The 20813-nt window shown below is 37.7% G+C and overlaps 1 protein-coding gene across 1 annotated transcript; it reads right to left on the bottom strand.

Moving 5' to 3' along the window:
- Positions 1 to 2821: 2821 nt before the first annotated feature.
- On the bottom strand, positions 2822 to 15849 carry LOC146468849 (uncharacterized). The gene is made up of 6 exons (XM_085123918.1): positions 15760 to 15849; positions 8954 to 8975; positions 7897 to 8067; positions 5996 to 6118; positions 4833 to 4903; positions 2822 to 3055 (listed from the first exon to the last, which is right to left on the bottom strand). The coding sequence occupies exons 1-6, from the start codon at positions 15841 to 15843 to the stop codon at positions 3041 to 3043; spliced, it is 486 nt and encodes a 161-aa protein (XP_084980044.1). The 5' UTR covers positions 15844 to 15849; the 3' UTR covers positions 2822 to 3040.
- Between the last annotated feature and the right edge of the window lie 4964 nt (positions 15850 to 20813).

The following is a 20813-nucleotide window of genomic DNA, read 5'->3' on the forward strand; positions in this document are numbered from 1 at the left end:
GCAGCAAAAAAGTCACTTGAAAATATATCTCTTCGCGATTTTTCCAATGCGTTCAACTTGTACAATGTAGGCAAAGTATCCTGGAACTAAAATTGATAGGAACGGCGTTCACGTAAGGAGGAAGAAGGAAAAATTACCGTCGTGTGCTCGCGTTCTCCACAAAACCTTCAATTTGGTCATTTCACGTTGTTGTTTTGTTGATGACGGCAAAGAAATGTACAAAAACATATAGCACGTGCAGAGTGATTGCTCGGTTCCTTAGTTGTTTCTGGCGTGCGGGGGGAGAAAACTGTGTGGACGAAATTGTGACCCGGGGTATTGAATCCTAACAACGAAACAACTGAGGAATATAGAAACTGCGAAAGTAGCGATCCTGTATTGACGTTACAGCTATACTAACAACAGTCTGCCATCCTGCGCGGTATATTGTATCACACCGGAAGTGAAATTTCACGTTTTATGTCTCAAGTTCAGAGAAGAAAATTAATAGGGATGCTTTATTTTTTTGCGATTTTCACATGACAACAACATGACGATTTGATCTAGCAAATAAAATTTCGGACATACACTCTTTTACTGGGCCCAGTTGTTCAAAGCCTGATTAAGCTAATCCTGGGTTAACGTGAGATTTGATTCAAGTTTGATGACTAATCAATAAAGATTCTTCAAAAATATTTTTGTCCCTCAGTTTTGACGTAGAATTTTCTTTACCAACAGCTTAGAATAAGCTTTTTGAAGACATTTTTAGCAAGTGAAATGAAAACCTCGGTTAACTCGTAATCACAGATTAGCGTTAATCGGCTTTCGAAAAACCGGGCCCTGGCCTTTTTCAAGCTCTAAGATTGTTGCGAAAACAGCTTCATCTGTTGTGTTTCTTGTTTTACTTACTGGACAATCATAGAGTGAATGAGCTTTAGTTAAATGGTTTGCCATATATCAAATCAAATTCTGGGACTATCAGAAGGTAAAAATGTCCTCTGTTTAGAGACAGTGTGATAAGAGTGTACCCAGCTTTAAACTCCCAACGTTTTTTGATGGAAAAATAATGTTATGAATGGCTTCTCTGTATTAAGCAACAAGAAAGAAATGTAGTACTTTTTATTTGTAATATATACCCTTATTTCCAGAAATGCACCTATTTCTGAATTTGGGTACTTGATATAAGACGAACCTTTTTGTCATTTTAATATTACTTCATGTTTGACAGAATTATTTGTGTTTTTGTAAGAGTTTAGGGTAGGGGAGACCTTGTGATGTCTATCATACGCAACAATACAGTTCATGCATATCATTATCGTGCATTTCTTGACAAATCTTAGCCTGCGTGACAGGCGCATGAAAAATAAATAGGGCGCGAAAAAGAGCGTGGAGCGCGAGGGAGGGAAACACGCGTGTCTCCCTCGCGCGCCCTATATTTTTCATGCGTCTACCACGCAGGCTAGCCATATCTCAAATGTGGAGCTTGCAAGGGATCTGTGTAAACCGTAAGAAGTGTTTCAGCAATTCTAAAGGAATAAAACGACCGTTGTGTATTTGCTGCATTTTCTTACTAATTGCCTTATCGCCCTCCAAATGATTGTGCGGTTTAAAAAAACACCCGCCCCTGATACCGGCCATGTTTGGGTGTGGCTGATCTAGACTGCAAAGCAGTTGTGTTTTCGCTCATGGCCGACTTAGTCATTCCATAGTCTTTCGGAGGCAGTCGAATGGCACTCACTCAGTTACTACGTAATCATTAGTTTATTCCTTAAACCCAAATTAACCCATTGACGCGATATTGCGCAGTTTCATGTTCGTTCCTCACCTCCCTTAGAAGGGATATTTTGTCCTCTATTGTTCTTATTGTCTTCAGAAAGACTGACCAATGAGAATGCATTGTCTGCGCATATATTTATAGGTCTTAAACCAGAAAGCAAGGCTTTTTTCCTATGCGTAAAAGATCAAATATCAATCAAAATAGCAGCCTTGTTGTTCACGCGTGAATTTTCAAGACTCCAATTTGCCGTTTTCAGATTAAACAATTTTTTTTTTAACACTCAGTGGTCACAAAAAAGGAAAACAAACTGCTCTACTCGACAATGGCACACTGGCCGAAATTGACAACAGCAGCCGATAAGAACATGTCCACTGGTTCAGTTTTGAGCTCGTTCAAACACGCTGGTTCGAAAATAAATATTACAAAACACTTAAGTAAAGTGTACACGAAACAATGGTCAGAGAAATGGGAAAAAATGTGTTTTTGACTCACTGACCCCAGAGCACAAAGGACATGAACACTTGGCTCTGTCATCTCGATCTACAGTCCTAGTCAAGTTTAGTTGTGACACTTCACAACCAAGCCAAAAATGTCCCTCTCCTGCTCCCCTCCCCTCTCAATGTTGTTTTTCGGAATTTTTTAAGCCAATCTTGTGAACCAACATTGAGAGGGCAGGGTGACTAGATCTGTCCCATGTAATGTGACTAACACTGTAGTTTGTCTCAAAACCATGACGTCACGCATCAAAACGCGCGCTCTCATTGGTTCTTGTAGTCACATGATAGGCGGCGTTTGTTTCCTTACCTTATCTTTCATTACATATCGCTAGAGCACTCGAAATTTAGTCTGCATTTCTTCGGTTCTGAGGGTGGGAGGGGGGATGGATGTTGGGACCAGCGGGTATTGGTTCTGGGGGTGGGGATGGGGACTAGCGGTCTCGGTTCTGGTCATAAAATTAAGGGGAGGGGAGAGCAGGGCCCCCGAGCCCCTCCCCTAAATTTACCAGATATTTCCCCTTTGAAGAAGACACCAAATGTGCACTTTCATAAACACCACATACACTGATTCATTGCTTTGCTGTTTTATTTACTTGGGACTTTCAAAGTTCTACATTAATGTTTTCTAGCTGAACAACTTATTTCAACCAAGTTCCTCAACACTAGTTATCATTTTTCCTGTTTGACTTACATATCTTTAATCGATTCACTAAAGTGTTAGTCTGTGAATGGTAAGTTGCAATCCTGATTGCTTTTTCCAGACCTCATAAGGAGATTGCTGCCTTCTTTACTCGTTTTGCGCCTAGGAGAGAATAAACACATACATCTGAGCTGATTTTACCTTAAGTCATGAGTCTAAAGTTGGAGGGGGGGGGGGGTGGGGGGGAAAGAAAGGGCTTGTTATGTTTTTCTGATTTAATTTTTCACTGCTTTTCTAGTCAAAAGGCTTCTTGGAGAGTCTTTAAACAACATATCATTTTCGTTTCGTTTACGCAAACGAACTGGCATTTGTATTGATAGCTGAGTTTAATCGTTTGTCTCACGATTGAGCCACATAGATGTGATCGCAACGCTTTGACTGTTATGCATCAGGCAATTGTGTCGACTGATTGCATAACACTATAAGTAGCACCTTGGTTTGTGTTGATTAGGCTCTTAGGCCTCTTAGGTTGATTAGAGGATTCCTATCCTTGTAGTTCAGACTAGAAATTGTCCGCCTTGGTACTGATAGGCTGCTGTGTTGTTTGATCCTTGGCATCCATGCTTCTGGAATTTTAATTACATTATCCCTGTTGATTTTGTCAGGGTGAACTCTTATGCCAATAACCTCTTTAACCCTACGACTGTACCAATGTGGGTCTCGGTCAATAAACGTAACCTCATCCCAGAGCGAATAGTGACATCTCGCTTTGTCGCGCTCTGTAACGGCGGAGGATTGGGTTTGGACAAGCCATATGTCTCTATCGTGTTCAATCATCACAAACTGAGGTGCTACCTATACTGTTACGCAATCAGTCGACACTATCGCCTGATAAAGACCAGCAATATAATAATAATAATAATAATAATAATAATAATAATAATAATAATAATAATAATAATAATAATAATAATAATAATTATTATAATAATAGATTGAGGATTTTATGGATAGTATAAAGTTTTAGAATTTAATTACTAGGATCTTTATGATCAGGAGTTGGGATTTTAATTGTAAGGACTTTGGTCGTTGCATTGATTGGCTACGGCTGGCCGCCCAATCATTGTTTAGGATATCTGGGCATCCAGAAGTTTTTACTGCCATAATAATAATTAGTTTAAAGGCGCTTTACAAGAATAACAACAAAGAACTTAACTAAAAGGTTATTGAAATGCTTTTTATAAAAGGAAAAGTTTTAAGTTTATTTCTACAACGGGCAACGAAGAACTGTTCCTAATATTAAATGGCAGCGCATTCCAAAGTGAGGGGGATGCCATGGAGAAAGATCTTGCGCCATAAGTTTTCAAATTAAAAGGTGGATTAAAAAGAAGTCTTTTTGATGATGAACGTAGCTGACGACATGTGGTGTATGGTATTAGTATTTGCGAATATAGCGGTCGAAACGTCGCGATCCACATCTATGTGACTAAATTGTGAGACAAACGATTAAACTCACCTATCATTTCGAACCAAGATGATGAACACCATTCATAATATGGCATTTGTATTGTTTTTAAAGCTATGGTGGGATTGCGTGTGCGTCGTACGTTTGGGCAACGCTCCATAGACAATTTTTTCATAAATGGCGGCCAATTTGTTACTCCTTTCGATATATGTTAATCAGCGCTACTAATCTTGTTTTAGAGCAAAAATTCTATTGAATTTTGCAAATGCTAACGGCGCTGGTAAAGGTAATTTTAATGGAAACAAAAAATTATTTATCAGCAGCCATTTATGGAAAAGGTTTATATAGGTTAAAAAGCCTGAGCCATCCTTTCCCCTTTCAATCCGTATGGCCTCGGCGGTCACCAATGCCAAATATTAGAAAGGAAAATTAAAAAAAAAATTCTTTGTCGATGAACAGCCCTTTGGCACTTACCGCGTCTCTTTCGGTGGGAACTTCTCCAGGCGGAGGGAAAACTGGTGGGGGCCTGGGTTCCTTTGGTGGGACTGAGAAGAAATTATACTCATCAGAAGTTACTGTTACAGTGCGACTACTAAACACTGGCCAATCAGATCACAGTAGGATACGAACAGTGAATAATTTCAAACGTTTGGGTTTTATTTGCTGATTCCTGTAACAGTAGTCGTGCTGTGAACATTTTTCAATAGTTCGAATCTGAAACTTTTCAAAGGCTAAAAGTATTTTCAAAGAAAGCACTTATTGTTTTAGTCATCTTCAAAGTGATATTGGAAATTTAACCTGCCTTGTTCTTGTAGATTAGCTTTACGATGAAACGATATTTTTGAATGTTCTTAGTGAAGATGTTTATAACAGACTTATGCAATATAGCTATCATTGTTCATTAGTAAAGGTTTTTGCAGCCTGAGCGCATGCGCTGATTAACTAATTCATGATCAAAAAACATCTAACTATAGAACTATTTGCCGCCAATCAATCAACTAATCAATCAATCAATCAAGCAATCAATCAATCAATCAATCAATCAATCAATCAATCAATCAATCAATCAATCAATAAATCAATAAATCAATTAATCAATCAATCAATCAATCTATTAATCAAAAACAAACAAACAAACAAACAAACAAACAATCAATCAATCAAATTTGTTTAACGAGGATGACACTTAACAGTCTTTTACAACTGACAAACCTGTAGCCCTGTGATTTCAGATCGAATTGGAATTTGGAAATGTTGATTTTTGAGGAGAGGGGAAAAAAGGAGAACCCAGTGTAAAACCTCGGAGCAAGGAAAAGAACCAACAACCAACTCAACCCACATATGACGCCGAGTCCGGGAATCAAACTCGGTCCACATCAGTGAGAGACCAGTGCTCTCAATACTGCGTCATCCCTTCTCCCCAAGTTCCAAGGCCCATGAGCGTGTACAAGTGCGAAAACTATGACGTAAGAGGGACTTGCGAGGGAGTGTGATGTTGTCATAAGGTTCTAGCGAGTTTTTTTTAAAGAGTTGTTTGTTTTGTTCCCAAATGGTCCTGCACTAGTCCTCGGAGAAATAATATTAGGTGTTTCCCTCGACACCAGTCATTAAGTTTTAATTTACTGTTGCGTATTTACCTATGAAGATAGGCTGACAGGATGGTACTTCATTTGATCCACATTCGCAGCTGTAATGTTGGCCGTCTTTAGAAAACTCAAATTTCTCACCAGCTGAATACATTCGATTACCGTCACTGCAAACTGTTAACAAGAAATGGGCTGGTTTAAGCAGTGTGTTCATCCGGACCATAGTTAATTGAGGGACTGGTTATGAAACTTTGCCATGAAAACAATGGTGCTGCAGTTTATGTTGGAAGGGCCGCGACCGTGCACAATCGTTTGTTTTAAATGTTCACAACACAGTTGAATATCTTAGCACGAACGTTTCTATTGGTCAGTTGCTTCAACAGAGTTCGAAATCTATTGTAGTTTGTGCACGGTCAAGGCCAAAAACGCTATAACAAAAACATATAACAAAGGAGTTTGTCAAGCTTCATAACCATTACCTTTTATTAACTATGTCCGGACCGATACACTTTAACCTGAGATTACTTTATACATATATAACACACCCTTCTAGTGTTCATCATGTCAACCTGTTTGAAAAAGACATATCACTGATTTGAAAATTGAAACCCAGGTTATTTTAGTTCTGAATTGGATAAAAGTTGGGTTAAATGATATATGAAAAAAATGAGGAACAATGCTGCACCTAATTTCCAAACACCGCAAAGTTGGATCACAATACTCGGCTGCGCCTTGTTGTTTCAGTTCACTTCTAGATGTTTGGAAAATAATCGGATGAAACACTCTTTCGAGTGTATTTGATATAGCTTCTTAAACCATTTAAAATTCTCGGAGAAATTCAAAGGAAGTAATTCGTCAATTTTTTTGATAATTAAGATCACTTTTCCAAATTTCCGTCACAGTATTGATTTTCTTTGTTTCCTCTTTACGAACTATAATTGAGTTTAAGAAGGCTGTTATGAAACTATTCATTAAATTTGCCTGAGATTGCGATCAGATTTTTAGGTGTTACATTTATGCAAATAGTTTCTAAGCACGCCATAGCTCGCAGTATTGGAGAACCTTGATGACAACTTCGAAAAGTTAAACCTCGCTAGAAACAAAGAAACGCCAGGACGTGGTGCCTGGAAAAGAGATTGTGTTTTGCAATATACGTTAGACGCATGCGCTTGTAAACTATAAAGGATAATTGATAAAACTAACCTTGTCATTAAAAATACAGAGTGACGCGAAAAGATGTCTCTGAAGACGATGTACCAAAAACAGTCATCTACGGCCGATTTAATTTGAGTTATACTGAATAGGCCATTTCCGAGTTGCTGTGAACCTCACTTTGAAAGCGAGGCTAAGTGCAAAACTTTTCATAAGAAAATAAGGTTTGTTTGCAAATGAATGAAAACTAATTTTCATAACTAAAAACTTTGCACTTAGCCTCGCTTTTATAATAACGTTCAATGCAACTAGGAAATGATCTATTAAAAAAATACTTCAATTGTAATAAAAGTAAATTATGTTAAATTTTAAGAACGGTGCCTGCTTATACAGAGGTATTTTATGCAAGGGCAATTGGAATCCAAAAAGAAAATTAGGGGTAATCACGCATTTTTTTTAGAGATAATTAAGCAACTAGAATTCCAAAAAGAGCCAAAATACAAAACAATGTGCGGAGTTTTTTCCCAAATTGAACATAAATTATCTCTAAAAAATGCATGGTTACTCTCAGTTTTCTTTATAGATAACTAGGGCACTTGCAAAGGTCTGTTTTCTCCGCATAGTTTTAAACCGCGCAAAAAATATCCCTGTATTTGTATTACCACCCATAGGAAATCCGAGTATCTCGAGATGCGCAGAACGTATGCGCAGTAGCAAAAGTAGGCACCGTCCTTAACAACTCAATCACTAATTCATTTAAAAAATATATAAAAAAAACATTATTATTTGAAGCGACTTACCGCATGTTTCTGGACAGCATTCCGCTGCTGGGTCAATTTCTTTTTTGGGACAGTTTTCCGGCATCTTAGTGCATTGGTAATACAAGTATTCAGGTGGACCATGCTTTCCTTTAGGACATGCCACTTTCTCGCAAGGGTTACGGCTAATTACCTTCTTATTACATTCATAATCTGTGCAAGGGAATAATTAGTAAATAATAATAATAATAATAATAATAATAATAATAATAATAATAATAATGATAATGACGATGACAATGATGACGAAAGTCTTAATTTGTATAATGAACAACAGTGTTGGATTATTACTTCTCGCATTCAACTCGGGAAAGCAGTGAGAAAGTCCCAAGTTGATTTACGGTAATACAATTCTTAAACATTTTACCAAACATCATAATTTGACCCACCCCGGGATGGGTGGAAAGATACTAAAACATTGGGTAAAATTGTGTTTTTAAGCAAGAATAAACCAGTGAGAAGCACTGTGCGAACTAAATTTATGGAAATTTGCGATGTACTGTGATTTGTCTGAAATTGATCATATTTATTATGACCTCACTCGGAAAAGATGCAACAGAAAAGGTTTTTGAACCGACCGACTTCGCAGCCTCAGTACTGATCTGGGTTGAAAGAAGTTTTGAAACAAATGTTCCGCGCCTAAAGTTTTGTTCCTGTGAAATTAAAATACAGTGGCGTTTGTAAATAAGGTACAGGATACTATATATAGCATTTATGTAATGTTTAAAACACGAGCTGAAGTGTTTTATTGGGATTTAAAACCACGAGGTGCAGCCGAGTGGTTTCAGACCCGATAAAACACGTACCGCGAGTTTTTTGAACGGCTTCATAAACATTCCTGGAAATGCTTGTGTCAAGAGAATTCATAACAATGATGCTTTTGTGAACGTTGGATATTAGCCTACGAGAAAAACATTAAACACCGCATACTAATAAGGAGGAGGTTTTATCCGGTTTTAAAACCTCTGCACGTGATGTTTTATTGACCATCTGATTGGTCAATGAGCTTATGATTTATTAATGACTTTTTAAAACTTACCATATGATCTCTTCTCTATGATCTAACAGAGTAAAGAACAAATAAAAAAATGAATAAATAAATAAATATAAAAACATCAGTGATCTCTTTATATTCTGGGCTATTTTCATGTTAGTTATGTTTTTTGCCCTGTCTGCTTATTGATGGTAACATTCATTGCAACATTGTCCGTGGAGTGGATCCAAAACATCTTCAACAATGTATTGACCAAAATTATTATCAACAAGAGGATAAAAGCTCAAAAAACACATCAATTTTAGCTCATTTAGCAGTGAAGCTAACATTTGCACAGATCCGAATTACTGCCAATTATTTTGTTTGGGAAAAATATAAAAGTGAGAACTTAACACGCGAAGTACATTGTGTTGGGATGGCTTGGAACTTTCTCTTGTTTTTCATTCGCTTTTATTCGTCGGAAAATATTCACAATAAAACGGGTATTGACTAATTAAGGGCGTGAATATAAGTCATGGTTCATATATTTAATTATAAAGAAACCAGACATATCGGAGGTTTTAACAAAATAGTTTTAAAATGATGCAATTTGTACTTTGTGGTTTATGGGAGAAAACCATCAATTTCCTTATTCAGACAAGGAAATTTTTTTTTTTTTTGCCCTTGAATGGGACAAAACTAAAAACTTTACGATATTATCTGGGAATGATGTGAATTTTTTTGTATAACAAGCAATTTTTTTCGATACTGTATCCTGCATTTTTTCCATTTTTTTTTTTGTCGTATGGTTGTTTATCAAGAACATTTCCACTAAGTTGGATTGCTTAGCGGTTTCACAACTTTGAAGGACGGTGCCTCTTTTTGCTACTTTCATACTTTCTGCGCATCCGGGAGGGCCCGAGAACCAATAATATCTAAGAAGGCTATATACCTACTACTTCAAAATTGTTGATGACTATTTGTGAAAAGAAGATCTTAGCAAATGCTTTTCAAACTGGAAATGAGAATTGGGAGTAAACAAGCATTTGCTTGAGACAACCAAGCGTTAGTTTACAGAAAAAACGTCTAAGGCTCGACTCTTGTTGCGAAAACTTGAGTTCCTTTTTTTTGAGTATGCCTGTGTCACTGAATAAGTAATACATTCTTAAGAGCCACTGTCTGTAAATATCGAGAATCCGGCGTCAGTCGTGAAATTTTTAATTTCTTCATATTTTGCCCAAATAACCTCTATAGTGAGTTATTTTTGAAAATACTATTCAAAGGACCTGAAGCGCTTTAGTTTTTTCAAAATCTAAGAAAGTTCGAAAAACGCCATTTTGGCCTTCCGGGCGGCGTCGAAACTACAATAAAATTATGCATTTTCTTTTCGCTCGTTCAGATCAACGCAGTAACATCTATCGATGTACTTTGGTTAACTCATAACAGAACTCTTGATCTCCCTGAATCACTAAATTATTTTGAGAAAGCTGTTGAAAACTGCTTCTTTTTGGCTGTGACAATTACCCTAGTTACAGCGCTTTAGCGGATAAGGTAATTTTAGCTAACTTTAATAGCAACAAAAGCCCACTGGTACATGTAATTTGAAGTTGAAACTAGCCTGGTCTTAAAGCTCATTCTTTATAGTTTGTTGTATAAAAATTGCTAAGGCGGCCCGACAAAAGTGTCCTGTCGAGAGACGGAAACGTGAAGTGTACTTTCTGGGATTTCGACCTTACACGAAGCGAACAAGAAGCATCCCGATTCCGAACAGAACCGCACATTGTAAAATCTACCGATGGAAACCTGTTTCGAAATCCTGGATGCATCAAAACAGTCTTGTACTCAAAGCTACAATCCCTTTTGATTGAAAATATTATTAGGTTAACACTTGTGGAAAACAGGAGACGTGTAGTTCAAGCCGTGAAATATGTAATTCAACGCCGCGCCGAGCAGATATCTACAGTACCACGCACGTGTACATGACGCAAGATTGCTATTTCGTTCCGCTATTATTTTACCGTTAAAACTAAAAAGAAGATCCTTAATATCATGCATGTTGTCGTCTTCCTTCGTTCATTCTTATCTCGAGATTTTTAAGCTCTGAAGGGAACACGCCACACGCCAAAACAAAAAAAAACCAAACAAACAGGGCGATCAAATTCCAAGACAATGCAAATACGGTAGCTACAAATCCAGGTCCGATTTAGTATTCAGTCGATTAACGCACATTTATTTTATATTCCAGTGATAAGGAATAATATACATCAAATGATTTCGTAAACAAAGTAAAGACAAACTTTCAGCAATGTCAAAGTACCGTGGGAAAGCAACTGTTAGCAAGCTTTTTAAATTAATTTGTAGTTGGAAACAAAAGAATGTCAACCTCGCCGGTCTTTTGGCGATCCTTGAGAAAATTAGTGAATCCCTTGCTTCTATTGCTATGTATGACAAACTTGCTCCTATATGTAAAGTTAGCAAACCGGTAGACTTGTTTCCTCCAAAGGCTGTGAATTTCCACTGGAGTATTGCAATTACCTTCCGTCAAGTACAAAAGTTACTTTTATAGTTGACCAATCACGCCATATGGTCCAGATTTCTCCCTCTACAAAACGTTTCAGAATAACGTTTGTGGCCGGATTTTGAAGTAGTTTTGTTGGCCTGTCCCAATAACTTTCGCCCTCTGGGAAACTTGCAAACTGGCACTGTTATGGCCTTGTAGGGAAAGGTGTGTAAATATTCGACTTGGTGCCTGTGCGGCTCCAGCAACTGTGGAATGCGTGACAGTCTATCGCGCGGTTCTCAGTGTCATAAGAGGGCTTAGTTAATGGTTTTCGTCCTTGCTTGAAGAGATTTCTCTCCGAGTACTCCGATTTTCCCCTCTCCTCAAAAATCAAATTGAATTCCAATCTACTAATAATTAAAGGGAAGCACTTTATTATGCGCCTCTGGCTCGGGAGATTGCGCAAGTAATCCCTGTGATTTTGACATTAAATAAATTACTTCACTTTAAATTTAAAGTTACAAAACTAAAAAAAAGGAGTGTATCGTGCTCGCTCATATTTAAATCATCATCATCATCATCATCATCATCATCATCATCATCATCATCATCATTTTCATTTCAGAGCAAGGGCTCTAACTCTGAAAGCTATAATCAAGCTGGAATTCTGCTAGCTAGAAGTTCTAGTCTTTCAAGGGACCGACCGCTCTCTCCTCTTACCTTTTTCTTTTCGGGCGCGTGCACAGTGGAGGAAGGGATGTTGATGCTGGACGATTTTTTTAAGCAATTGGATTTTTTAAACTTTTGTCTTGGAAATAATTTTATTTTAATTTTTAGGTCCAAAAAGAACCATTTGCATTTAAACACAGGAGCCAAACAAAACAAGGCCTTAGCAGCAGCCTTGTTGAACAATTTCCTGTGATTTTTTTCCACCTTCCAGTTCCATTGCCCACCCCCCTACCCCCTCCCAACGCGTAACGCGCAAAGCGCGCGGCTCCACTGATTTGAGCGCTAAAAACCGTGACAATATAATGTGTTACTATGAAGTTTATAATTATTTGACACCTTACCTGCTTGGGAAAGCAGCAATTTTGATTCACTGTCCACTCCACAATCGTCGCTAACTGTCCTTTCTTGGCAAAATGCGAGATGCCCTTGGACGCGCGATAGGCTGTCACGCATTCCAACAGTTGCTGGATTCTCTGAACTGGAGCCGCACAAACAACCAACCAAAATCGCATACATATATTTCCACACGGCTCCCGAGAAGGCCATAATAGTGACCGTTAGCAAGCTTCCCAGAGAAAAAAAGTTATTGAGACAGGCCAACAAAACTACTTCAGAATCCGGCCACAAACGACGTTCTGGAAGGTTTTGTAGAGGAAGAAATCTGGACCATATGGCGTGATTGACCAATTATAAAAGTAACTTTTGTACCTGACGGAAGATTATTGCAATACTCCAGTGTACTGAATTTTATCACATCCTTTGGAGGAAACAAGTCTACCGGTTGCCAAATATACCTATAGAAGCAAGTCTGGCATACATAACTATAGAAGCAAGGAATTCACTACATTTTCTCGATTGCAAAAAGACCGGTGAGGTTGAAATTGTTTTGTTTACCTTGTTAACAGTTGCTTTCCCATGGTACTTTGGCATTGCCGATAGTTTGTTTTTACTTTGTCTACATAATCATTTGATGTACATTATGCCTTATCACTGGAATATAAAACAAATGTGTGGTTGTCTTAATCAACTGAATACTAAATCGGGCCTGAATTTGTAGCTATTTGCATTTGTCTTGGAATTTGATCGTCCTGTTTGTTTGTTTTGTTTTCTGGCGTGTGGCGTGTTCCCTTCAGAGCTTAAAAATCTCGAGATAAGAATGAACGAAGGAAGACGACAACATGCATGATATTAAGGATCTTCTTTTTAGTTTTAACGGTAAAATAATAGCGGAACGAAATAGCAATCTTGCGTCATGTACACGTGCGTGGTACTGTAGATATCTGCTCGGCGCGGCGTTGAATTACATATTTCACGGCTTGAACTACACGTCTCCTGTTTTCCACAAGTGTTAACCTAATAATATTTTCAATCAAAAGGGATTGTAGCTTTGAGTGCAAGACTGTTTTGATGCATCCAGGATTTCGAAACAGGTTTCCATCAGCAGATTTTACAATGTGCGGTTCTGTTCGGAATCGGGATGCTTTTTGTTCGCTTCGTGAAAGGTCGAAATTCCAGAAAGTACACTTCACGTTTCCGTCTCTCGACAGGACACTTTTGTCGGGCCGCCTTAGCAATTTTTATACAACAAACTATAAAGAATGAGCTTTAAGACCAGGCTAGTTTCAACTTCAAATTACATGTACCAGGGGGCTTTTGTTGCTGTTAAAGTTAGCTAAAATTACCTTATCCGCTAAAGCGCTGTAACTAGGGTAATTGTCACAGCCAAAAAGAAGCAGTTTTCAACAGCTTTCTCAAAATGATTTAGTGATTCAGGGAGATCAAGAGTTCTGTTATGAGTTAACCAAAGTACATCGATAGATGTTATTGCGTTGATCTGAACGAGCGAAAAGAAAATGCATAATTTTATTGTAGTTTCGACGCCGCCCGGAAGGCCAAAATGGCGTTTTTCGAACTTTCTTAGGGCCTGTTCACATGGAGGTGGGGGACCCCAGGTAGGTGAGGTACCCCGCTTCGGTGGGGTTACCAATCTCTCCATACAATCTCTCTTTATTTCTTGATTGCGTTCACATGTGAAGTGGGGTACCTCACCGAGGCGGGTTGCCCGGTCAGCCGAGGCGGGTAACCCGCTTAGCTGGGGTGAGTTTTCTCCATGTGAATGCTGGAGGTGGGGTGGGGTGATGTTCATCCGGGCAATTGTCTCTGAATTCAGTACAAGCGTGACGAGCTTTTTCGCAGATATCACCTTCAAAACATCGACAACAATGCCATTGAAGAAAGTTCTGAAGGAGTTGAAGGTGCATTTGTCGAGTCTGATAACCAAGCTGGTCTACCGGTCTTGGATGAAGGTGAAGTCGTGCCCGTAGAACAACGAAACGAAAAGTGTCTTCCATCCGTCATCTTTATTGATATATGTACTTAGCGACCACGCGGTAGCTTTTTAAACCTCACCCCAGCGCCCCGGGGTTGCATGTGAAGGCCTGTTTTTTCTGACCCCGGGTAGATGGGGTACCTCACCTACCTGGGGTCCCCCACCTCTATGTGAACAGGCCCTTAGATTTTGAAAAAACTAAAGCGCTTCAGGTCCTTTGAATAGTATTTTCGAAAATAACTCACTATAGAGGTTATTTTGGGCAAAATATGAAGAAATTGAAAATTTCACGACTGACGCCGGATTCTCGATATTTACAGACAGTGGCTCTTAATGCCATACATTTTTATGTATCTCAACGCTTTTAATTATTGTTGCTAATTATCTCTAAATTATGTGTGGTTACCTCCAATTTCCTTTTACCATTTTAATAGCCCATGCTAAGATTTGCTTTCACACACAGTCTTAAACTGCGCAAAAATACTTTTATATTAGAAAAAAGGGTTTAACTGTAATGTTTTTAAATTTTCTTTCTCAGGGATTGCCTAGATACACTGCATTGTGAACAAATATCAATAAAAGTGGTTCACGTTCTTGCTGATGTAACGAGTTTCCTAGCTTAAGTAATAAAGATTTCAGTAAAAGATTAACAATAATATTTGCTCATGTTTTACACACCGACATTGCTACATGAAGATGTTTAGATCTGCCGAAACACTTAACCAATCAAAAACATCGTAACAAAAATATTGTGGTTCTTTATAAGTTATACTACCTATTGTAGACAGAGGCTTAAGAAAGATTCGACTAATTTTGCTGTCATTAATTTGGTCGTTTTCTGACTACCTAACCAGTCAGTCGTTAATTTCTGTGAAATTTTTAAGGCTGGCCTCAAATTTTCGGAAATTCTTCTTGAACCTCACATCTGCATCTTAAAACGTTATCTCGGTGGAAATCTTTTCATTCCATGCCCAGGAATAGTCATTGCGGGAAATTCATCGTTAGAAATCTTTTTTTGAAGGTCTATTAAAATGCAATATATCTCTTACCATCAAACGACTTTATTTTATCTCTCCACTAATAATTATGACACTGTCAGTGCTAAAAATAAACTTTTTTATTCAGTCTCAAAGACAGTATTCATTTCGTTTGGGGGAAATCTGGCCAATGTTTTTGCTCTCTGAAAATCTGGAGGTACTGAACCCTTAGGCTCATATTTCTATTAAAGTCCATCCGTTAGGGCCTTTTCTGTTCCAAACCCATAAATATACCAAAGAACTAAAAAAATGACAAAAGTGACTCAAAATAACAAACCTTATCATTGATTCTGCCAGCAGATACATCTAGCACCGAAGCGGTAGAAAACAATAGAAAGACGGCAAGGCTGTACATAAGCATGTAGTCTCTTCGATTAACATAGTTGTGAGTTAGCAGTTATCATTAACCTGTTTTTAACACAAAAAATAATGAGATATTCTAATTACAATCTAGTATTATTTAAGAACGTCGATCATATTCACAGACAGTTTGACGGCCGAAAGCCATTTTCATTACTTGTTTTAAACTGTCGTTTGAACAGTTGAATAAACTATAATGATACTTTTAGCTTCACGTAAATCTGTTATCATTTTCTGTTATTTGCTTTTGTTAATTTAATGACTGATTAGCAAGAATTTGTCAAAGAATAATTTGAGGAAAATAGTATGACTTATGACTGTCTGATTTTCTGACTCTTTTATTCTAGTCTCAGATTTCATTTTTACGCTAATTTCAGACCTCGTGCTGTAAGTAAAATATTTTGGAAACCAAAATCATGAACTCATTTCCTTGACATTTATCAGTGTTTTTATTGCTGGCGTTATCGGCTTTAATATAATATTTTTTTCCGTTGATTTAACTTGGAATTGTAAATAATGCGCGCTGGAAATCATAAAAGAGTTGCACAGGATATTGTTGTATTGGTTTTTCGACACATTTTCTATTCATCTGTGTCTAATTAATTACATGTTGGAAATATCTGACGAATTTGATTCTTTCAATCATTTTTTTCCCGTTTGCGAGGCTTCTATAACTGCATTATTGCTTCTAAAAGTGACTTAGTTTTAGATTCTCCTTTGACTTAATAACTACTAAAGTGAACGTGTAACAGTGAGTCACGTGTTTAAAACAGGTTAATATTCTTGCTAAAGGTTAATCTACAATAATCACCACCATGACCACAAATTCAAAAAACCCTTAAAATTGAAAGAAGCAGCGTTTTTACATTAAGAAGCAATTAAGGTATCCTAGAGAACATGGATAGATTTTGCTCGCAAATCATTTTTGCGTGTGCGTCAAAGAAATCTAAACATACGACATCCAATTAGGATTAAAATTCATACATGTCCGAAATTGAATGTTTATTTTCTGTGTCAATACAACAGTGCCGACCGCTTTTTCATTATTGGCAATGACGTAGGATCTTTTATTGCTATTACATCTAAAGTCGTAGTCTGGAATCACAAGTTATCAAATTTTGAAAAATATGTTTTGTCAGAACTTTGCCATCATTTTGGTGAAGATTTCCGACTTTTTGTTCGCTAACATACCATCTACACACACTCACACCTTTCCGTTTTATGTAATGTGTAAAACACGAACAGCAGTGCTTTATGTAATGTTTAAAACACGAGCATCAGTTTTTAATCGGGATTTAAAACCACGAGGGGCAGCCGAATGGTTTAAGACCCGATAAAACATGTGCTACGAGTTTTTTGAACGGCTTCAAAAACATTCCAGGAAAAGCGTGTGTCAAGAGAGTTCTTAACAATGATGCTTTTATGAACGTTGGAACTAAGCATACGAGAAAAACATTAAAAACCGCATACTAGTAAGGAGGAAATTTTATCGGGTTGCAGGTGATGTTTTATCGACCATTTGGTAGGACAATGGGCTTATGAATTGTTAACGAGTTTTTGAACTCTTCTTAAGGAATAGACGGCTCAAGCAGTTTAAGGCCTGGGTCTGAAGGGTGTTCAGAAATTATGAATGATCCCCAATATCTTCGGTTTGTCTGCCTAGAACAGGATGAAATTTTCCCTGAATATTAAACTTGATGTTTTCTTTTGCCTTAACGTATAATTTTGATCACGTGACACATCACGTGACCAAAAAATGAGAATTTCGTAAATCGGCGATATGGCGGCGAATTTTCTTTATAAAGATAACTGAATTAGTGTTTCCGAAGCAGATTTTAAATATTTAACTTTCTACGTTTGGAATGACTGTCCTTAAGTTTTTAAATTGGAGAAATTAACAATCAAAGGTTGAATTGTGGACTAAAAAATGACCTTTGCCCTGATAATTTTTTTCTGGAGAACAATGGACGATCATTCCAAACGTGAAGCGATGGAGATATTTAATCTTTATTAGAAACGCGTTTTTGTTTGATGTTTTCTCTTAAAACCGTCGCCTACCTGTCAAATCTTTGCTTTTTACACAAAAATGATCACGTGACATGTCACGTGATCTATAGCACTACTTATTATGCTTAGAAATTTTTAGAATGATAAGATCTTTTTATCTTCCAAATTTCAGTTCAGTGCCATTGAATTTGTTAAAGTTATCTAGAATAAACCATTTTTCCTCTTAAAAGCCCTTGACCCAGGCCTTAAACTGCTTGAGGGAGTTCTTTTCGAAGAGTGGTCAGCATGGTTAAGAAGATAATAAGTCAAAATATTGTTATAGTTCTAGTTCTCTTACATCCTGCGAAAAAGTACATTTAAAAAAATGCATAAAAAACTCCAATAATTGTGAGAAATATGGAAGATGATCTCTGTAAAATTTTTAGTGGTTCTCTGAATCAGTTGTCAAAATACAATGACCTGAAAATACAGCAAGATCTGTGGATAGTTACTGACTACTCAAACTCTAGTTAGTATTATTACTATTGCAGTTGCAAGTATTTATCGCTAGTTCGCTATCCTGCAGATAAAATGTGAGCAAGATTTTTACGATAGTCCTATAATTGGTGAATAGTAGAATTTAATAATGAGATTGTGTGGAAAACTTGCCAAAAGCATTGGATGGAGTACATTTGCTCCGCTGTATAGCGACTTATCTAATGGAAAAAGTTATCCGCTCTTTGAACAACTGGGGCCTGGTTTTCGTAAGTTTTTGTTTTTTGCCAGTGTGTCCTCGAAATAAAGTGACTAATAGCACGGCATCTTGTTATCCACTTGCTTGGTAAATACTAAAACAGTTTTTTACCTCAGTGTCTGACAACGAGGGTGAATATTTATCTTACATCCTCACTCTTCCCCTCGTCTTCAACGAATAATGCCTTACAGATGATTATGGTGTTCCAGTGCTGTGTGTTTTGTTTACTTCGACGTTCCGCTAACACGCAACACCCAAATCATGCCGAAGTTTGATCCCTTATTCCAAAAATGAATTTTCAACTATTTCTGACGGTTTATTTTTAATCATGTTGAAATTGGAAAACGGTGTTATGACGACTTCGAAACGTCGTTCGATTTTACCGTTAAATTTCCCTTGAACTTTATCTAGACCGGGGTTTTTTTCTGCCTTCTGGGGCTGTAGGGGGGTGGGGGGGGGGCGTGGGGGGGCTCCCCCCTTTTCATAACTTTGCGAGAATTCAAGCGCTATGCTATTGAGATTAGGAGGAGAGATAGTACGTCCAAAAATGTCTCCTTAGACGTCCACGATGAGAAGTGATGACAACATATAACGTTGTAATGTCATCGTGATTGCCAAAAGGCGGCTATCTTGAATTCGCCATCTTGGATTTTTGGATTTCTTCAAAACTTCAGGAAATGGAAGTCAAGATGGCGGTCAATGACGCAATGCCCACGTCATTTGACGTCATCATACCATTTTGCGGAAGGAAACCGTTTTCACCTTTTAGGTTTTATTGCCATATCGTTAATATGCTTTAAGTTTTAAGGGCTGATCATAATGAACGCAACAAAAGCCCATGCTGAATAGGATAAGGCCTTAACCTAACTACGACATCTTTTCAGGTTCGCTGTCGGCTCGCTGCTTCACAATTATACAACTGGATGGAGAAGGGAAAACTTGTGGGGGGGGGGGGGGAGTTGAGTTGTCGAGAATTAACTTGCAAACCACCAGGTTGGGCCCATTTCTCAAGAGACAGAATAAGTTATCGGGTGCCGTTATTATTTCCACAAGAATTGTTTTTGAGTTTGAAGTAATTGTCCTCTTGGGGTAAACTTGCCAATTTGTCACTTGTGTGACACGCCGCTTCTAGTAATACCATTTCTTCATCTTTTCTTTTTTCTTTGTCTTTGTTTTGTCGGTTATCCACCCCCAGACCTTGAACTAAAACAGAAACGTTACAGAAGAAAAGTGACTTTTCCTTTATTTTACAAAAGTCATTTTCTATCTTCTGCTTGTCAAAAGGTCAATCAACACTAACCGACCGCTCTATTGTTTCCCAGATATATTTCTGAAAAAGTCCCAAGGTTTCAGGGCCTTTTCTCAAATATTAAGAAAAGTTACTAAGGTTTAAAGTCGCGGACCGTGAGCACAATCGCCCATCCCCCGGTCTAGATAGAGTTAACCTGGTATCTGTTCATTTGTTTTTCTCAAGCTCGACGAAGAATCTCACGTTTTCAATTTAACCGTGCTTTGCTTGTAGTGAACAACAAAATGTTTTTAAAGTTTCGCCTAGTTTTCAAAGTAGCGTGGTCTAGTTTTCGGCTAATGTTGCATATCAGTATTTTCAAAAAGTATTTCTTTATTAAAGATTTATTGATTGCAGGCCGAACACTTTGTAAAAATGTTTATTATTTTTGCCACCGCGCGATCACCTGTAGACTGGCGAGTTCGCCGGATTCCATTAAAATGTTCCCGCATTGACGTTTTTCTGTAGTTTTAAGTTCAAAGTAAAATGGTATGATGAATCCTTTATTGACCAAGCTTGTTCGGTCAAGGTGGCTGGATATTGGCCTCATTCTTCCTTTTTTATGCTGTGTTTTTATAAAGCTCGACTAAAAATGTGCAAAATAACTTGGCCAATATCCAGCTATCATGACCTTACGCTTGGTCAATAACGCATGTCCATAAACCCGCCCAACAAGCTGATCTTAATTAAGGATTCGCCTCTATTCGTGCAGATTTCAAGGGGATACAGGAAATTAGCTGCAGTTACAATTTCAGCATCACGCTATCAGACTTTACTTATGTGTGTAATGTGTGTCGTTGAATTTTTCGCCTTTCTTCGAATTGGCGTATTAAGTGCCATCCAGCTCGAAAGCTCACTGAAGTAATTAGATAGACAGTAGACACAATAAACAGTTAATGCAAATATTGAATAGTGATTGAACAGAAAAATACAGCCACAGTAG

Source organism: Pavona decussata, unplaced genomic scaffold, assembly GCF_977016875.1.
Source record: "Pavona decussata unplaced genomic scaffold, jaPavDecu1.1 SCAFFOLD_128, whole genome shotgun sequence".
Lineage (NCBI taxonomy): Eukaryota > Metazoa > Cnidaria > Anthozoa > Scleractinia > Agariciidae > Pavona > Pavona decussata.